The 21,953-nt window shown below is 42.1% G+C and overlaps 1 protein-coding gene across 1 annotated transcript in view; it reads left to right on the top strand.

Moving 5' to 3' along the window:
* The window catches only part of LOC124775449, a 51,818-nt gene extending 30,266 nt beyond the window's left edge, over positions 1-21,552 (top strand). The window contains exons 2-4 of the mRNA XM_047250282.1: positions 3,679-3,803; positions 10,448-10,732; positions 21,327-21,552. Of these exons, the coding sequence (XP_047106238.1) occupies positions 3,679-3,803; positions 10,448-10,732; positions 21,327-21,552 (636 nt within the window). The remainder of the gene's footprint in view (positions 1-3,678; positions 3,804-10,447; positions 10,733-21,326) is intronic.
* The last annotated feature ends 401 nt before the right edge of the window (positions 21,553-21,953 follow it).

Here is a 21,953-nt window from a genome sequence, read left to right as displayed (position 1 = left end):
TTGGTTGCGAGCAGCATCACCCCTCTCTAGATGGTACTATTCATCTCTGTAGAAACGTATTTGTAGCATTGTGCTATTTCTTACTCATACTGTATTTATGTGCGTGCTGACTGACTATCTTCGAATTCAGCAGAACATCACTGCTTACAGAATTTTGCTATAATGCCACACAATAATGTCTTATGTTAAACACTCGGTTAATATTTATCGAGGTTTTGTGAAATATACTATGATGTCATTATTTCACAATATGAGAGTGTGCTGGCTTTAACACACACACTACTACTACAGGTAAGACGTAGTAAAAGTTTATTTGTTTGTGTCTTGCACTGTGGTTTTTCTTTAACGTTTAAAGATTTTGCAAGTGTGTACTTGCTGTTAAATTAGGCCTTTCTGTACTTGGCTAACATCATATATAGGACAGAGATGTCATTATTTAGAAAAAAATCTGTAAAATTGCAACAAATCAGCTAAAAACGCCAATTAATTATGAGAATACTTAAATGCTTTCTTATTCTGCGTGCGGGTGGTGACTAAACACTGCTGGCGCGGAGAAAGATGAAATTTGCTGATCGGTATAATAATACAATTAATTTGTCAGTTATAACAAATGCCCACACTCTGGTCCTCTCACAACAGACCACATACTTCGAGTAGCGAGCAAAAGCGCATCATCAGATCGTTGGGATACTTTCGAGCAAATGATGCATTGTGATTGGCTGAGAGCTTCATGACGTCGACGTAACAGGATGTGATGTGACATCGTGAGCAGTGCTGACTGACTATCTTCGAATTCAGCAGAACATCACTGCTTACAGAATTTTGCTATAATGCCACACAATAATGTCTTATGTTAAACACTCGGTTAATATTTATCGAGGTTTTGTGAAATATACTATGATGTCATTATTTCACAATATGAGAGTGTGCTGGCTTTAACACACACACTACTACTACAGGTAAGACGTAGTAAAAGTTTATTTGTTTGTGTCTTGCACTGTGGTTTTTCTTTAACGTTTAAAGATTTTGCAAGTGTGTACTTGCTGTTAAATTAGGCCTTTCTGTACTTGGCTAACATCATATATAGGACAGAGATGTCATTATTTAGAAAAAAATCTGTAAAATTGCAACAAATCAGCTAAAAACGCCAATTAATTATGAGAATACTTAAATGCTTTCTTATTCTGCGTGCGGGTGGTGACTAAACACTGCTGGCGCGGAGAAAGATGAAATTTGCTGATCGGTATAATAATACAATTAATTTGTCAGTTATAACAAATGCCCACACTCTGGTCCTCTCACAACAGACCACATACTTCGAGTAGCGAGCAAAAGCGCATCATCAGATCGTTGGGATACTTTCGAGCAAATGATGCATTGTGATTGGCTGAGAGCTTCATGACGTCGACGTAACAGGATGTGATGTGACATCGTGAGCAGTGGGTTCGACCTTTTCTTGACTATTGTTGGAGTGTTATATGAGCCAAAACCAGTCCTGTTATACCACTCTTGTTCTCCTTAAATGCGGGCCCTGTGCTCTAACCATAGCACACCTCGCTCTTTCTTTCTGTCATGTGGTACAGATCATGCTTCTTTAATATGTTTCTTGTCTGTACTTTCCACACAACAAGGGACAACTAAAGACATGTCGATCACCTTAGTGATTTTCACAGTCAGACGCAAATCTTGCTCCCCTGCATTCACCTATGACATTAAACATTTTCATTTGAAGAAAGAAAAAAATCCAGCCTTTTTATTACGGTTTCATTCTCAGATCTCCATCAAGCTGAGCTTTCAGAGATTATAATTGCGTTAAGCAGAACCCTTGTGATGCTTAAATTACGTGCAACCGACTCTTATTTACTAAACAGCCCAAAAGATCGCTTCCATACCGTCTTAGCAACATGATTGTCGAGCCCAGGTGGTGCCCGCCATTCTTAAACTTCGTTGCGTCTATATTTTGAATCACCGCATCTGATTCTCAGCAGTGACTGCTGTGAAAATTGGGATGGACTCGAATGATTGCTTATTGCTTCTGTGTATTTTTAGGACCATGGCATTTTGTTGTATGGATCTTATTGTTGACTCTAGCAAATAACAGGTGTAACCTTCTGAAGAAGGGCACGAAGGGAACGAAACCGATGAAAGAAATTTCTTTTATGCGACTGGTTGCTTTCTATTTCGTTACTTTCTTACTCGCTGCCATAATTTGCTACTCTTTTCGATTCCAATCAGTTTAGTATTAAACTTGATCTTCTTGAATTGTAAACAAACATTCGAAGTGATGAATTACTTTCGTTACTTAAAATGGCCTAAACTGTTCATTACTAGTTATCTTTTAGCATGAGTTTAGCACCATCTTTACTACAACTTTTATGCAACTGTGGTGTACTGTAGACTTGGTGCGATGCTAGCATTGCTTACTGCAATGTTACGTTAGCGAGTCTATCTAGCTCTGCTCATTGGTAGACAGTGTATCCAGAATCATTATTCGTAAAAAATCACAAACTTTAACATATCTCGTTCGAGGCCGAAAGATGCAGATGCATTTAAATAGGTAAATCTAACGAGTTTAGTCATACTTGATCCGTGAGGAAAAAAGAAGAAATAACTTCTTTTGTTTTAATGTAAAACTGATTCAAAACTCAGATTTTTTTTAAAAAAAAGGTCTAAGAAGCGATACAGTTCTCTTGTACGATAAGTCCTTGTTAGAAATTAATAAAATACTACATAAAACGAAAATCAGGCTCAGCATTGTTACACGTGGTAATAAATTACTGAAACGATGCGGGTTGGCTGAAATTTGGGATGAGCTGTTAAGTAAAATTTAAAAATAACTTATTTACTTGCGGCAGAATGGCATCAATTGACTCACCTAGAATGTCGTTTATGCAAGCTATGGATGACAACTGAAAGAAGTCCTTATGTTTTTTGGGATTTTTTAATGTAGGAGAAGATACTTAACTGGATTTTGTATTACAACATGCCACAAAGAACTGTAGGCTAGGAGCAGAGCGGCCAAGAGGGTTGCGAAGCTACGAATATATGCCATGTTCAGTGACGATACTCAGGCTAATCACGAATACTGGATTATTCAACTTTCATCTGAGAGCAGGAAAGATCTTGTTCGTCTTTTTATTTCAAAAAACAAAGGCCAATAGAAGTGGAGGAATTGAACCATATTTTTTCTTGAAAGGCGTTCAACACAAAAAGACGTGTCAGATCGAAAAAAGTGAGTAAAACCTGGTAACGAGAAGTACAGAATCCACCTGTCCTGTTGGAAATACGTTGTTACCTTGTAATACTAAATCGTATGAAAATGACCTCTCGCTATATTTTAATGAACAAGCAGAAATAATACCTTTCGTTGACAGCAGCTGCGTTAAATGAGTGATGACGGAAAGTCCTGATCGGAGACCACTGCAAAAATTATTCATTACAATTACTGTATTTTTTATTGCGCATAGTCTCTTTATATCTTAATGAAATTCGTCTTATTGTAACTAATCAAGCATTTGAAAATAAATTTTACTTTCATGCAAACAGAATAATATAACTGCTATTTCTATATCGATCAATATCGTTTTCTCCTTTACCTTTTGATATCTACCAATGTTGTGATGCTCGTTCAGACTTAGTAATATAGGGATAGCTCTATTAGTGAACCATTGCTTTCAGAACAACATATTCTTGGCACTGAGCAGCAGCGGGTCATCTTCAGCACTGATCCACCCAAATGGCTGCGTCTACCAGTACGGCAGCCGCGTCGAGATCCTCGCCAACGATGCCAATGGAAATTACAAGTAAGATAACCACGTAAAATTCTGCACTGTAGAGGTCTTCCAATATACTAAGTTACATGTTTTCAGCCGACTCATACTCAGCGAAACAAGATATTCCCGATCATAAATGTAAATGACGTCATAGAGAACACAGATTATCTCAGATGTCAAGTTGTTTTCAGTGTAACCCGATTTTTTCCGTCAGATATACTAATCTCGTATCAACCATCCCGGTTAAATACAAGAAGTATTAGAAACTGAGGGACTTAGATATTTTGTGTGGGTACTGTCTCTTCAGTTGATGCCGTTAAGGGGAGTTAGAACGGGAATTTTTCCACATTTTCAGATTTTTATCTCATTATAAAATTTGCAATTTTCCGAATAAAATTATATATATATATCACTTATAACCTAACATGGGAAGAATTTTATTATTTTTTTTAAGTATAATCTAGACCGGTTGAAATTGTTAAAACTTTTACGTGCATTATTTCAAGATCTAACAAAATCGGTAATTTTATATACAGAAGGCTGTGGATTGCTGTGTTATAAAGGTTAAATTACGAGGTTAAATTACGTGTTTGTATTGGTAGAATTGTCAAATATAGTATCATTATCGTTTCATGGCATAAACGCGCGCTGTATACCGACGTGCTAACGTTTTTCTGAGGAAAAGTGACGAATAGATTAACAAATCTCTCAAAAAGTGAAGTATGACGCCAAAACCAAGTGTTTTTAAGAAGCATGGGTTTCATGATAATAGATTTTCGAATAAAGGGAAACATTGTGTTCAACATGTGGCATCTGAAGTTACAGACAATGAAATACAGGCAAACTCGTCAGTATCTAGAGAAACACCCATTAGTACTTCGAAGATTAAAATAAGACGTTGTGATACACAGTTTTCTCAAAACGAAAGTGATGTAAATGGTAGGTTAGGTTATATTCTGACAGATTTACACATCATAACAAGGGTGTATAGGTGAATGTGTGAGTTGTAAAATATATGGAAGGCCAGTTAGTTTACATGAAGACAGTGATGTGTCACATGGCTAACCAGGAAACTTATCATTAATTGTGCCAGTTGTAAATATACTCATTCATTTTGGAATTCTGATAAGTGTAAAGATAATGATTTAGAAGTAAATGTTAGGTGGTTTTATGGATTGAGAGCTATTGGCAAAGGACTCACTGCAGCAGAAACAATGTGTGCCGTGATTAATATGCGATGCCCACCTTATAAAATCGACAAGTATGCAGGATTTATTGGAGCTGCTGTCGAATCTGTTGCATGTGAGTCAATGAAGGGTGCTGCAAACGATGCGGTTGAAATAAATGATGGTATGACTGACATACCAGTAGCTTTTGATGGCACTTGGCAGAAGTGCGGCAACAGTTCTAAGAATTCTGTTGCTACAGTGACCAGTGTGGATACTGGAAAGGTATTCCAAATTTTAACCAAACATTGTTATAAATGTAAATCAGGGAATGAAGAAGGGCATATCTGTGACAGAAATTAAGAAGGAACAAGCGGTGGAATGGAGGCATCTGCAGCTATTGAAATTTTTAGTCGATCTGCGAATGAAAGGGGAATGTGTTACACTAAGTTCTTAGGTGATAGAGACTGAAATGCATATAACAGTATAGCAGCCGCTCAGCCTTATGTTGAGAAGATTATCACAAGACTGGAATGTGTTGCTCATGTCCAGAAGAGGATGGGCACCAGGTTGAGGAACTTGAAACAAAGTTTGAGAGACAAGAAACTTTCTGATGGTAAAACTGCAAAAGGCAGGCTCACAGACAAAATGATTGATGAACTACAGCAGTATTATGGGATAGCCATTAGAAATAATACTGAGGATTTGTTGAAAGTGAAACAGACAGTATGGGCTACCATCTTCCACTGACTGTCAACTAATGAAAAACCAGTAAACCACCTTTGTCCTCCTGGAACTGACTAATGGTGCAATTACTGCAGTGCCCAGTACTTAAACAGTTGATACAGCCATAAACATTCCATCCCAGCAACAGTCATGGATATCATAAAACCTATTTACAGAGACCTGGCAAATCCTGAATTACTGAAGAAGTGTCTGCATGGTCAGGCTCAAAATCCCAATGAGTCATTCAATAATCGTATATGGACTCGCTCACCGAAAAATGTTTTTGTTGTAATGAAGACACTGAAGTGGGGGGAGGGAGAGGCAGTGAAGCTGTTATTGCTTTCAAAGATGGCAACATTGGTAGCGTGAAAGTGTTAAAGCATATGGGAATTAACCGTGGAGAAAACTTCAACAGAGAACTTGAACGGGTGGACAAGGTTTGCATTGATAAAGGAGAGTATACAGCACAGTTGGCCACTAAGGGGTCCAGAAAGAAGAAAAAACTTGGAAAAAGATCAAGAGGATTATATACAGGGTGGTGCAGGGAGCTTCTGAGTGACTAAAAATAAAAAATTAAGCATATATCGAGTTATAGTCTTTTGAAACTTTTGAAGCCGTTCTCTGTTCCATGTATTTTTAGCAATTGCTTAGCACCGCCGGGTTTGTTAGTGTATCTACATATTCTGGTATTCATAGTATGTCGGCTGGCGGATATACAATTTAAAGTTATGCAAACTTTTGAATTTTGGGATATTCAGGTGAACATTAAAAAAATCGACAAATCCAGGGACTGATTTCTGACTGAAAATGGAGGAATAAACGTCCTATGAATATGTTGCCACGGTAGATGGCGCTTACGAATGACTGTTCCTCTGACCATGTGCTAATGTTCCTTCTGTGTCGCAGGCTGTGTGATTGATGCACCGTGCTGTAAGCAGCAGAATGGCCCAGTATTCATGTTGGGAATGAGGTGATGGTGTCTGTGTAGGCCAAGCAGATGGGTGCGGTAGAGAAGCAGCACGGCTGTACCGAAACAAGTACCCTCACAGACACCAACCACATCACACAACATTTCAAGCCCTTTTTGGGCGTTTGGGAGATTATGGCTCTTTGCAGAGAGACGAATGTGGTTGTCGTTGCACGCTCACCGTCCATTTATGGACACATGATCATATGACCTTTTTTCTTTCGTTTTCAGGCAGTAATCCACCCCTGCAGTTTGTCGGTTTTACAAATGTTCAACCTGTATAGGAAGTACCTGTATTCTCATGTATTCTCAGTAACGCACTTATCTCCTGTCCTTGCGATTTAAATAATTCGGTTTGTACCTTGTGGCTTACAATGTTTACATTTTTTACCCAATTTCATCTTTCTTATGTCGTGTCGCTAGATTGCCGTTTAAGGTTATTATTTGGAAAATGTCTAGAATTGAGTTTTTCTTCTCAAGAATGAAGTTATTTACAGAAACATTTCTCATCATTCTACAAGTCGATAACATAATGAAGACCCAACACTGGAAATCATCACTGTGGGGTAAAAACTACATACCTATCAGAGGCGTGGGGGTGGGGTGGGGGTGAGAAAGCAGTGTAGTCGTCCCATATTTGAGAATGAGAGGACTTGGTGACTTGAAACAAACTTTGCGCATAATTTCAAACCTTTAAGAGACTTTTTCTCGCTGAAAATCCCCGTAAAATGATGAAAGGAAGAAATTCTTCGCATATTACAATTTCGCTGTTGATGCAGTAAGACTGCCACATGAAACATGACGTTTTGACTCATTAGTTCTTTACTACAAACTCTAATCACAACACATTTCGCAGACAACTACTACATGTATCACTGGATGTACCTGCCAAATTATATCATTTTATAGCACATAGTTCAGGAGATTCTCCGTAATAAAAATTAAGCTACGTAAAAATGAAACTGTAGAGCGCAATTCGCTACAGATACGGTTGAAATACGTGTACAAATACGTGTGAAAAATGTTAACTATACGTGAAATATACCTGATATATGCGTGCGCAGGCAGAACCATGGGTAAAAAGGTAATCCTAAACCCCTGGAACAATTTCAGGCAAATTCGAAACACACATTAGTTACGAGCTGGGAAGAAATACTGTAGAGGTAAGAACCACTAACGTCCTGTTGGGACGAGCGTGATAATGTGGTGACAGAACAGGGAGGAGGAGATGGACAGACAGCGAGGGGAAAGGAGGAGATGGATACAGGCAGGAGGAATAGATGGCCAGAGGGAGGGGCAATGGATAGAGAGAGGGAAGAGGAGGAGATGGACAGAGAAAGGAAAAAGGAAGAGATAAACAGGGAGAGGGGAGGACAAGACGGACAGAGAGGATGAAGGAGGGAATGGACTATCAGATGATTGGAATAAATACGTACCCTGGCAACGCGTGGTACTCAGCAAGTACGAGGGTGAGTCAAATGAAAACCTTAAAGATTTTTTAAAATATTATTTATTGTGCAGAAGTGGTACAAAGCTGTATCACTTTTCTACGTAATCTCCCCCATGCTCAACGCAAGTCCTCCAGCGCTTACAAAGTACATAAATTCCTTTAGAAAAAAATTCTTTTGGTAGTCCACACAACCACTCATGCACCCCGTGGCATACCTCTTCATCAGAATGGAACTTCTTTCCCCCCATTGCGTCTTTGAGTGGTCCAAACATATGGAAATCACTTGGGGCAAGGTCTGGTATGGTGGAAGAGGAAGACACTCAAAATGCAGGTCTGTGATTGTTGCAACTATTGTACGGGCAGTGTGGGGCCTTGCATTGTCATGTTGCAAAACGACACCTACTGACAGCAATCCACGTCGCTTTGATTTGATTGCAGTGCCGCAGATGAGTTTTTAGGAGATCTGTGTATGATGCACTGGTGACAGTGGTCCCTCTAGGCATGTAATGCTCCAAAATGACGCCTTTTTCGTCCTAAAAGAGTGTCAGCATAACCTTCCCTGCTGATGGTTCTGTTCGAAACTTCTTTGGTTTTGGTGTTGAGGAATGGCGCCATTCTTTGCTCGCTCTATTCGTTTCCAGTTGGTGTAAGTGAACCCAGATTTCGTCCCCAGTAGCGATTTTTGCAAGGAAGCCATCACCTTCTCGTTCACAGCGCCGAAGAAGTTTTCACAATCATCAACACGTCGTTCTCTTATTTCAGGAGTCAGCTGTCGTGGCACCCATCTTGCAGACACTTTGTGAAACTGGAGCACATCATGCACAATGTGTTGTGCTGACTGACCCATGATTAATCTGTAAACATGCTGCAATGACATTCAATGTCACTCGGCGGTTTTCCTTCACTATGGCTTCAACTGCTGCAATGTTCTGTGGAGTCACAACTCGTTGTGCCTGACCTGGACGAGGAGCATCTTCCACTGAATTCACACCATTTGCGAACTTCCTATTCCATTCATAGACTTGCTGCTGTGACAGACATGTATCACCTCACTGAACCATCTTTCGTCGATGAATTTCAATAGGTTTCACACCTTCACTACGCAAAAACCGAATAACAGAGCGGTGTTCTTCCCTGGTGCAAGTCGCAAGTCTGGCGGCTATCTTTATACTGATACTGCGACGGTATGTGTGCATCTGCACTATGCTGCCACCTTCAGGCCATTCTGCACGGTTTGTAGCACCCTTACCAACTTACAGGATAACGACGCGAAATTTCGATTTGTTTCATTTGACTCACCCTCGTAAATTCTACACACAACCCTTCCTCGTGAATAAATTTATCTATTAGTGAAAACCGATGAAAATCCCTACATTAGTTCCTGAAATTAGACGTCAATGTATGAATCAATAATATGTATATATATGTACAATTTATAGTGGAGAGCACGCCGATATAAATGTTCTTGATAGATCTGAGTGTCGGGCAGGAAGTCGAACATTGTTCATCTTCCTCCATAGGCAATGCTCGCCACTGGAGACGGTCCAGAACATTCCATTGATTGAGTCAAAGCTTCACTCTACTAGTATATTCCTACCACTATTACGAGTGGCACAGAGACTCTTCCGCAAATCTTGGTGGGTTGGCATTCATAGTGCCAATCTGATATACAACTTCAATCTTAGACATCGATTCGAGGAATATCATTAGACCATTAGCAGAGTTAGAATGTTAAATTTTAATACATTGCCAATAGAGCACTTAGTTCTGGTCTAGATAAACATCTCATTCTTACAAACCCGGTGAGATGGCTTTGAATGGAAAATACGAATGCCACCAGTCTTAAGAGAATTGGCAAGCAAGACAGGCAGTTTCCAGAATGAGATTTTCACTCTGCAGCGGAGTGTGCGCTGATATGAAATTTCCTGGCAGACTAAAACTATGTGCCGGACCGAGACTCAAACTCGGGACCTTTGCCTTTCGCGGGCAAGTGCTGGTAGAGCACTGTGCCGTGGCTAAGCCATGCCTCCGCAATATCCTTTCTTTCAGGAGTGCTAGTTCTGCAAGGTTCGCAGGAGAGCTTCTGTAAATTTTGGAAGGTAGGAGACGAGGTACTGGCAGAAGTGAAGCTGTGAGGACGGGGCGTGAGTCGTGCTTGGGTAGCTCAGTTGGTAGAGCACTTGCCCGCGAAAGGCAAACGTCCCGAGTTCGAGCCTCGTTGAGGCACACAGTTTTAATCTGCCAGGTAGTTTCAAGACAGGCGGTTCCTGTTCGCCCTATCCCCCTTCCTTAGTAACTCCAGCACCGAAGTAATTGCTTCCAGAAGTCGTATTACTTACGTAAGCTTTTAATGCTGTGCCTGCAGGCTGGCGAAGATGTGGTACAAGGGCGTAAGCTTCACGTCGGAGAAGTGCGCGCTGGTGTACCTCGTGGACGCGGCCGGCACGCGCACCACCACTGACGTATTCTCCGACATGAGCAACGACTTCACCCTGTCCGTTTTCTACGACGACTCCTGCCACGGTCTGCCCTACATTCAGGACTGCATCGCTACGCTTCAGCGGGCGCAGCATTGGGTCACCGATGAAGGAATCTTCCACTGGATGATCAACAGCGTGCACATTTCACAGACACAGGATGGACTCGTAAGGCAAGCGTCTCCTGATTTACGTACACAGTTTTCTTCTTCCACTCTCAGTGAGTAGCTTGAGTCGTACCCGAGGACGATTCAAAACGGTTGTAACGTGATCCTAAGAAACGTTGATGTCAGGCTGCCCTTAAATGTAAACGTTTCCCAAACAAGATGAAAAATCCTTAGAACACCTAATTACATCATTATTGGTAAATTTCTATACTCTGTCAACCCTCTTAAATATCTAGGAGTAATACGAAGGTATCATTTGAATTAGAATGAATAAATAAAATTTGCTGTAGCGATTAACATTTGTATTAGAATGAATAAATAAAATTAACTGTAGCAACTGAAAGATCTGATTTTCTTTGGAGAATTCAGGGAAAGTGTGGTGAATCCATATAGTACACAGCTTTCGAGAGCGCTTTTTCTAAGCAGGATGCTGTCTTCAAGTAGGGATGGCAGTAGACGTCGAAGGAATCCAGAGGCGCACTGCTGCGATCGTAACTGGCCGATATAATGTAGTGAAGTGTAACAGATACATTCGCGGAATTTAAATGGGAATCTTTCAGAGATATCTTGCAAAAACCACCTTGGGCAAATTTTGTGAATTGGTGTTCTGGAGCAAAATTTAACTTTCTTCGTATACCTCAGAGCAGGAGAAGGATATATGGAAAACTCGTCCATCATGGAGATATTTTTTGCAGATGGAAAAGGAGACTGAATCATTAATCATTTCAGAACATCTTAAAATACTGTGGTTTTTGTTAATTGAGGCTATGCTCTCTACGTTTAGCAACCGTGACTGTGTGGAATAATTATTTGTATTTTTCTGCTACCAGTAACATTTATTTATTTTGTGTTTAATTTAACATATTGTAGTGTGTTTCAAGGATGTAAACGTTTATGCATAAAGGTATATTTTACTTAAAAATAATACATCTTCATGTAAATTAACATAGAACACTGTTTTGTTCACTGCTGCTGGCATAACTAATGGGGTATTTGGAAGGGGGGGGAAGGGGGGGATAGAACAGTGGATGTCCAGAAATCGATATTCTAGTAGTGTCTCCTGCTGGCGTGGAACTCTGCCTCGTTATTTGGTGTGACTGATACCACAGCCTGCACTTGATGCAGATAGTTTTGCATCACTTCATAGTGCAATAATCATGTGATGCACGTTTAATTAGTGAGTTCTTCACTTACGATTTTGAAGTCCCAAAGCTTCATTTGCGTTGTTGGTACATTGGCGGAACTCTCATAGTCTAACGCTGACTTGAACCAATTGCACTGTTCAAAACGTTTCTACATAGACATAAACATTATACACTTAATGCAATACAGCGATACTGCAATGTATAGATGAGTAGCGTCTTTCGTTTCTTTGCAGCAGTATTTGACGACACATGAAGTGCAGGTTGACCCCATACCAAAGTTCCAAGCAAAAGTAAGAAAATGCCTTAACAACAATAACTTTCTTTACACTAAGAAGGAAGTACAGGACCTTATTGTAATGACTCCCACAGCCCCTACATTCAGAGCACAGCCAGAAATTCATAAGATCAACGCACTAATCAGGCCTACTGTGAACTCAGTTAATAGCCTAGCCCACAAATTAATAAGAGAGCTAAGTGGATTGCTAGTTGAAAAATGCTGTTCTAAAAATTATTAGCCCATAAAAAACAGCTATGAACTTATAAACAGTGTGCATGACCTGTCTATACCACCTCAGAGCAATTTTCTGTATCAAGACATTGTAAATCTGAACAGTGGTACATCTGCAGATGAAACAGTTGAGATAACAAAAAAGAACCTAATGACAAAGCAGTGAACAGACCAGAAATAATAGAGTCTAGAGATAAATTTAATTCAGTACTTTCAATAATGACTTCTCTTTCAAATACAAAATTGACAAGGAAAACCGAGAGCTTCCAGTGGGAAGCTCTTTTAGTGGTTTAATAGCTGAAATGTTTACTACCATGTACGCTATGAAATACTGAAAGTTAAGGATAGCATTACAACCAAAGTTATATTCTACTAACTTAGTGCCTGCTGCTTTGCTCGCATAAACTGCATGGGCTACACAGGTATTTTTTGTTTTTCTTTAACCGAATTTTTGTATAATTCAGAAATTGCAATTACTTCTTAACTTTGCACACTAGTTAAGGCCATAGAAGCATGGTCTTTTCTGAAAGTACTTCTGACCATAAAGCGATTCCGTCTGCTGGAGTCGGAGGTCTTTGCTAATCCTGCCTTTTGAGTTCTTGTAGCGACATTTCGGTAGAAATATACATCTTTATTTCCTTAGAAGTAAAATACTAATATTAATAGATTTAACTTTAAGTATATTAATATAAAGAAATATTTTAATAACAATTTTCAGCCCCTATTTCACCCCCTAGGGATTTAATTTCGAAAAAAACATTGGAACACGTATTTTTTATCTCTAACCGAGGAGCCAGAATCAGATTTTCAGAGATTTAGTTTCAAAAATGCTTCCTAATGAAATAGTTACATAAGAACTTTCATCCCCTATTTACGCCCTTAGGGGTTACAGTTCCAAAAACACTGAAATACGTATCTCTTTATTTCTAATAGAAGACCCAGATACCAATTTTAATAGATGTAGCTTTTAAAATGCTTCAGTACTTCTTTAAAAATATGTTTTCGAAAAAATTTCACCCACTACCCCTTAGTGGTTAAATTTCCAAAAATGCTGAAATACGTATTTCTTATTTGTGACTGAGAAAACAAATACCAATTTTGGTAATTCTAGGTCCAAAAAACACTTCATTCCATATACGTCCTTGGGGGCGGAATTTCAAAAATCCCTTCTTAAACGATGCTTACAGTATAAGATCAACACCTTCTCCAAAATTACAAGTTTCTGTCCTTCGCAGTTTGTGCTGGGCTAGTCAGGACTTGTCTTATATACCGCGTGATCAAAAAGTCAGTATAAATTTGAAAACTGAATAAATCACGGAATAATGCAGATAGAGAGGTACAAATTGACACATATGTTTGGAATAAATGGTTCAAATGGCTCTGAGCACTATGGGACTCAACTGCTGAGGTCATTAGTCCCCTAGAACTTAGAACTAGTTAAACCTAACTAACCTAAGGACATCACACACATCCATGCCCGAGGCAGGATTCGAACCTGCGACCGTAGCGGTCTCGCGTCTCCAGACTGCAGCGCCAGAACCGCGCGGCCACTTCGGCCGGCTATGTTTGGAATAACATGGGGTTTTATTAGAACTAAAAAAATACAAAATTTCAAAAAATGTCCGACAGATGGCGCTTTATGTGATCAGAATAGCAATAATTAGCATAACAAAGTAAGACAAAGCCGTTGGATAAGCAGCTGAGCAGCAAGCAAGTCGTATACTCCTAGCTCACTCGTTTGTTACATAGTTTAATTCTTAATTTCTTTGCGTGTTTTTGGTACTTGCATTGTTTAATTCATAAATTTCGGGCGTATTATAGTATTTGAGAGTGTAGCACGCGTTTTAGTACCTGAATAGTGTAATTTCGCTTAGTCTCCTTCCGCCGCCGAGCAGTGTCAGCAGTGCGCAAGTAGCAGCATTACTGCATTTACTAGGCAATCTTGTATTTTAATAACCGTTTAAATTTTGTCGATTTGTTTGCGCTCTCTGTAGATTAGTTCAGACGTTCTTTGCAAAACAGTTTTTAGCATGGATAGGGACTGCAACTCCTGTGTTCGGATGCAGGCTGAGTTGGCATCCCTTCGCTCCCAGCTTCAGGCAGTGTTGGCTTCGGTCACACAGCTTGAGGCTGTTGCCAATGGGCATCACTGTGGGGGTCCGGATGGGGGTTTGTCGGGGACGGCCAGCTCGGCCCACGCATCCCCTGATTGGACTACGACTGTGGTTGCCCGGGATACTGCCCGCATTGAGGCTGATCCCTCACCTGTGGTAGAGTGGGAGGTCGTTTCAAGGTGTGGCAGGGGGCGAAAGACATTCCGGAGGGCTGAACGGAAAGCCTCTCCAGTTTGTCTGACGAACCGGTTTCAGGCTCTGTCTCAGGCTGATACTGATCGTTGGCCTGACATGGCTGCTTGTCCTGTTCCAGAGGTTGCCCCTCAGTCTGCAAGATCCGGGCGGTCGCAGAGGGTGGGCTTACTGGTAGTTGGGAGCTCCAACGTCAGGCACGTAATGGGGCCCCTTAGGGAAATGGCAGCAAGAGAGGGGAAGAAAACCAATGTGCACTCCGTGTGCATACCGGGGGGAGTCATTCCAGATGTGGAAAGGGTCCTTCCGGATGCCATGAAGGGTACAGGGTGCACCCATCTGCAGGTGGTCGCTCATGTCGGCACCAATGATGTGTGTCGCTATGGATCGGAGGAAATCCTCTCTGGCTTCCGGCGGCTATCTGATTTGGTGAAGACTGCCAGTCTCGCTAGCGGGATGAAAGCAGAGCTCACCATCTGCAGCATCGTCGACAGGACTGACTGCGGACCTTTGGTACAGAGCCGAGTGGAGGGTCTGAATCAGAGGCTGAGACGGTACTGCGACCGTGTGGGCTGCAGATTCCTCGACTTGCGCCATAGGGTGGTGGGGTTTCGGGTTCCGCTGGATAGGTCAGGAGTCCACTGCACGCAACAAGCGGCTACACGGGTAGCAGGGGTTGTGTGGCGTGGGCTGGGCGGTTTTTTAGGTTAGATGGCCTTGGGCAAGTACAGAAAGGGCAACAGCCTCAACGGGTGCGGGGCAAAGTCAGGACATGCGAGGACCAAGCAGCAATCGGTATTGTAATTGTCAACTGTCGAAGCTGCGTTGGTAAAGTACCGGAACTTCAAGCGCTGATAGAAAGCACCGAAGCTGAAATCGTTATAGGTACAGAAAGTTGGCTTAAGCCAGAGATAAATTCTGCCGAAATTTTTACAAAGGTACAGACGGTGTTTAGAAAGGATAGATTGCATGCAACCGGTGGTGGAGTGTTCGTCGCTGTTAGTAGTAGTTTATCCTGTAGTGAAGTAGAAGTGGATAGTTCCTGTGAATTATTATGGGTGGAGGTTACACTCAACAACCGAACTAGGTTAATAATTGGCTCCTTTTACCGACCTCCCGACTCAGCAGCATTAGTGGCAGAACAACTGAGAGAAAATTTGGAATACATTTCACATAAATTTTCTCAGCATGTTATAGTCTTAGGTGGAGATTTCAATTTACCAGATATAGACTGGGACACTCAGATGTTTAGGACGGGTGGTAGGGACAGAGCATCGAGTGACATTATACTGAGTGCACTATCCGAAAATTACCTCGAGCAATTAAACAGAGAACCGACTCGTGGAGATAACATCTTGGACCTACTGATAACAAACAGACCCGAACTTTTCGACTCTGTAAGTGTAGAACAGGGAATCAGTGACCATAAGGCCGTTGCAGCATCCCTGAATATGGAAGTTAATAGGAATATAAAAAAAGGGAGGAAGGTTTATCTGTTTAGCAAGAGTAATAGAAGGCAGATTTCAGACTACCTAACAGACCAAAACGAAAATTTCTGTTCCGACACTGACAATGTTGAGCGTTTATGGAAAAAGTTCAAGGCAACCGTAAAATGCGTTTTAGACAGGTACGTGCCGAGTAAAACTGTGAGGGACGGGAAAAACCCACCGTGGTACAACAACACAGTTAGGAAACTACTACGAAAACAAAGAGAGCTCCACTCCAAGTTTAAACGCAGCCAAAACCTCTCAGACAATCAGAAGCTAAACGATGTCAAAGTTAGCGTAAGGAGGGCTATGCGTGAAGCGTTCATTGAATTCGAAAGTAAAATTCTATGTACCGACTTGACAGAAAATCCTAGGAAGTTCTGGTCTTACGTTAAATCAGTAAGTGGCTCGAAACAGCATATCCAGACACTCCGGGATGATGATGGCATTGAAACAGAGGATGACACGCGTAAAGCTGAAATACTAAACACCTTTTTCCAAAGCTGTTTCACAGAGGAAGACCGCACTGCAGTTCCTTCTCTAAATCCTCGCACAAACGAAAAAATGGCTGACATCGAAATAAGTGTCCAAGGAATAGAAAAGCAACTGGAATCACTCAACAGAGGAAAGTCCACTGGACCTGACGGGATACCAATTCGATTCTACACAGAGTACGCGAAAGAACTTGCCCCCCTTCTAACAGCCGTGTACCGCAAGTCTCTAGAGGAACGGAGGGTTCCAAATGATTGGAAAAGAGCACAGATAGTCCCAGTCTTCAAGAAGGGTCGTCGAGCAGATGCGCAAAACTATAGACCTATATCTCTGACGTCGATCTCTTGTAGAATTTTAGAACATGTTTTTTGCTCGCGTATCATGTCATTTCTGGAAACCCAGAATCTACTATGTAGGAATCAACATGGATTCCGGAAACAGCGATCGTGTGAGACCCAACTCGCTTTATTTGTTCATGAGACCCAGAAAATATTAGATACAGGCTCCCAGGTAGATGCTATTTTTCTTGACTTCCGGAAGGCGTTCGATACAGTTCCGCACTGTCGCCTGATAAACAAAGTAAGAGCCTACGGAATATCAGACCAGCTGTGTGGCTGGATTGAAGAGTTTTTAGCAGACAGAACACAGCATGTTGATATCAATGGAGAGACGTCTACAGACGTTAAAGTAACCTCTGGCGTGCCACAGGGGAGTGTTATGGGACCATTGCTTTTCACAATATATATAAATGACCTAGTAGATAGTGTCGGAAGTTCCATGCGGCTTTTCGCGGATGATGCTGTAGTATACAGAGAAGTTGCAGCATTAGAAAATTGTAGCGAAATGCAGGAAGATCTGCAGCGGATAGGCACTTGGTGCAGGGAGTGGCAACTGACCCTTAACATAGACAAATGTAATGTATTGCGAATACATAGAAAGAAGGATCCTTTATTGTATGATTATATGATAGCGGAACAAACACTGGTAGCAGTTACTTCTGTAAAATATCTGGGAGTATGCGTGCGGAACGATTTGAAGTGGAATGATCATATAAAATTAATTGTTTGTAAGGCGGGTACCAGGTTGAGATTCATTGGGAGAGTGCTTAGAAAATGTAGTCCATCAACAAAGGAGGTGGCTTACAAAACACTCGTTCGACCTATACTTGAGTATTGCTCATCAGTGTGGGATCCGTACCAGATCGGTCTGACGGAGGAGATAGAGAAGATCCAAAGAAGAGCGGCGCGTTTCGTCACAGGGTTATTTGGTAACCGTGATAGCGTTACGGAGATGTTTAATAAACTCAAGTGGCAGACTCTGCAAGAGAGGCGCTCTGCATCGCGGTGTAGCTTGCTCGCCAGGTTTCGAGAGGGTGCGTTTCTGGATGAGGTATCTAATATATTGCTTCCCCCTACTTATACCTCCCGAGGAGATCACGAATGTAAAATTAGAGAGATTAGAGCGCGCACGGAGGCTTTCAGACAGTCGTTCTTCCCGCGAACCATACGCGACTGGAACAGGAAAGGGAGGTAATGACAGTGGCACGTAAAGTGCCCTCCGCCACACACCGTTGGGTGGCTTGCGGAGTATCAATGTAGATGTAGATGTAGATGATGTTATTTACAGGAAATGCTCAATATGTCCACCATCATTCGTCAACAATAGCTGTAGTCGAGGAATAATGTTGTGAACAGCACTGTAAAGCACGTCCGGAGTTATGGTGAGGCATTGGCGTCGGATGTTGTCTTTCAGCATCCCTAGAGGTGTCGGTCGATGACGATACACTTGCGACTTCAGGTAACCTCAAAGCCAATAATCGCACGGACTGAGGTCTGGGGACCTGGGAGGCCAAGCATGACGAAAGTGGCAGCTGAGCACACGATCATCACCAAACGACGCGCGCAAGAGATCTTTCACGCTCCATTTGTCGGACATTTTGTGAACTTTGTTTTTTTTTTTTTTTGTTCTAATAAAATCACATGTCATTCCAAGCATGTATCTACATTATTCCGTGGTTTATTAAGTTTTCAAATTTATGCTGACTTTTTGCTCACCCAGTATATATATACAGGGTGAGTCACCTTACGTTACCGCTGGATATATTTCGTAAACCACATCAAATACTGACGAACCGATTCCACAGACCGAACGTGAGGAGAGGGGCTAGTGTAATTGTTTAATACAAACCATACAAAAATGCAGGGAAGTATGTTTTTTAACACAAACCTACGTTTTTTAAATGGAACCCCGTTAGTTTTGTTAGCACATCTGAACATATAAACAAATACGTAATCAGTGCCGTTTGTTGCGTTGTAAAATGTTAATTACATCCGGAAATATTGTAACCTAAAGTTGACGCTTGAAACCTCCGACGTTCAGTTGCGTGTTGTAACAAACACGGGCCACGGTCGGCGAGCAGCATCTGCAGGGACATGTTTACGATGACGACCGTGTTTACGAGTGTGGCTGTAGTGCACTGTTGTGGTTTGGTCTAGCTGTCGCAGTGTCCGCATGTAGCGCTTGCTGCTATTGTTTTTCTGCTTCGTCTCCGCACGCAGACCAACTGTAGTACACCGTGTTACCAGACGTCTGTGATAGTGTAGTGTTGTAGGAACTGTGACCATGGTGTATTCGAACTCTGAAAAGGCGGAGATGATACTCATCTATGGCGAGTGTCGACGAAATGCAGCTGAAGCCTGCAGGTTGTATGCAGAACGGTACCCGGACAGAGAGCACCCAACGTGCCGTACATTGCAAAACATCTACCGCCAACTGTATGCAACAGGTATGGTCGTACCACGCAAACGGATCCGTAACAGGCCCGTCACAGGACAATCGGGTGCAGTTGGTGTGTTAGCTACTGTTGCCATGAACCCACACATGAGTACACGGGACACTGCGAGAGCCGGTGGACTGAGTCAAAAGTAGTGTCATGCGCATACTGCATCGTCACCGCTTTCACCCGTTTCATGTGTCGCAACATCAGCAATTACATGGTGATGACTTTAATCTTCGAGTGCAATTCTGTCAATGGGCATTAACAGAAAATGCGTTACAGTTCTACCTGTTTACCGATGAAGTGGGTTTCACAAACCACGGGGCAGTGAATCTACGGAACATGCATTACTGGTCCGTGGACAATCCTCGCTGGCTCAGACAGGTAGAGCGACAGCGACCGTGGACTGTAAATGTATGATGAGGAATCATTGGCGGCCACCGCATTGGTCCTCACTTCATTGCGGGGGCCCAAACAGCTGCAACATACATCGCGTTTCTACAGAATGATCTGTCAACGTTGCTCGAAAATGGTTCAAAAAATGGCTCTGAGCACTATGGGACTCAACTGCTGCGGTCATTAGTCCCCTAGAATTTAGAACTAGTTAAACCTAACTAACCTAAGGACATCACAAACATCCATGCCCGAGGCAGGATTCGAACCTGCGACCGTAGCGGTCTTGCGGTTCCAGTGCTCGAAAATGTCCCACTGGAAACGCGTCGACGTATGTGGTATCAGCATGATGGTGCACCTGCACATTCCGCAATTAACACTAGGCTGACCCTTGATAGGATGTTCGACGGGCGTTTCATAGGACGTGGAGGACGCATAAATTGGCCAGCCAGTTCTCCTGATCTTACTCCTTTGGACATCTTTCTGTGGCGTACGTTAAAGGAGAATATGTACCGTGATGTGCCTACAACCCCAGAGGATATGAAACAACGTATTGTGGCAGCCTGCGGCGACATTACACCAGATGTACTGCGGCGTGTACGACATTCATTACGCCAGAATTGCAATTGTGTGCAGCAAATGATGGCCACCACATTGAACATCTATTGGCCTGACATGTCGGGACACACTCTATTCCACTCCGTACTTGAAAACGGAAACCAAGTGTGTACGTGTACCTCACCCCTCATGGTAATGTACACGTGCGTCAGTGAAAAAGACCAATAAAAAGGTGTTAGCATGTGGACGTAATGTGCTGTTCCAGTCTCTTCTGTACCTAAGGTCCATCACCGTTCCCTTTGGATCCCTACGTAATTCGGTGCTCTCCGATACACACGATCGAACAGCGGAGGAGTGGTACTCAAGCGTCAACTTTAGGTTACAATATCTCCGGATGTAATTAACATTTTACAATGCAACAAACGGCACTGATTACGTATTTGTTTATAAGTTCAGATGTGCCAACAAAACTAATGGTGTTCCCTTTAAAAAAACGTAGGTTTGTGTTGAAAAAACATACTTCCGTGCATTTTTTTATGGTTTGTATTAACCAATTGCACTAGCCCCTCTCCTCACGTTCGGTCTGTGGAATCGATACGTCAGTATTTGATGTGGTTTACGAAATATATCCAGCGGTAATGTTAGGTGACTCACCCTGTATATTAAAAAGGGTTGCTACTTCATCATCTGTGTCATTAACTAGAGTGAGAGTACCATCCACCCAACTCCAATATATATGACTCAGATGATGAAGTAGCAACCCTTTTCAATAAATTCAGTAGTCTGCATAAAATATCAAATCCACCCTTGAATATAAAGAGAAGAACACCATATCTTTTCTTGACATGAAAATATTGAAACTAAACGAGAAGGTGTCTTTCAATGTTAAGTGTAGGTGTAGCGCAGTCCGTAAGAAGCCAAAGTTTGGTGTGTAGGGTGGCGCGCCACTCCAACAAGTACCAGATGCGGACGTCGCCTGCCAACGGGACGGCGTCGCTGACGACGCCTTTCGTGCACTGCACCGCCTCGCTGGGACAGTCTTCCCACCTGTTCGTGAAGCGCGGCGAGCGCCGCATGCACTACGACGGCTCCAGCTTCATCGTGCGCAACGCCGGGCATTCGGCCGGCTTCGACGAGAAGAATCAGCTCAAGGTCTACTGAGGGCGGTGGCGCGGGACATCAGGGAGGCGGCACACCCTCGGCTTTTCTACGTCTTTTCTAGAAGCGCGTCACCTTTCCTATATACACTCTTCACGTATTATTTTTACTCGTGTCGCTTTTTTTCTTTTGTAACTCTTTATTGTATACAAATATTGTCTCGTTTTGCTTAAACCGTTGAACTTTTTTTCGTGTTTCCTCACACAGTAAAACACTTTTTGTTTTATTTTTATTTTTTGGAAGTTGTTTACACTCAGTCGAACATTCACCTCACTCGCAGCATGCTTTGGTGAAATAATTTGCAACTTTCTCCTCTGAACAGTTTAGCAAAAATTAAGTCCTTTGTAGACAATTACGTATCGTAACTAAGCGACACTTTGTAGAACCTACCACGTAACAGTAAC

This window comes from Schistocerca piceifrons, chromosome 2 (assembly GCF_021461385.2).
Source record: "Schistocerca piceifrons isolate TAMUIC-IGC-003096 chromosome 2, iqSchPice1.1, whole genome shotgun sequence".
Taxonomy (NCBI): Eukaryota; Metazoa; Arthropoda; class Insecta; order Orthoptera; family Acrididae; genus Schistocerca; species Schistocerca piceifrons.
This window is presented reverse-complemented; position numbering and strand designations above follow the sequence as displayed.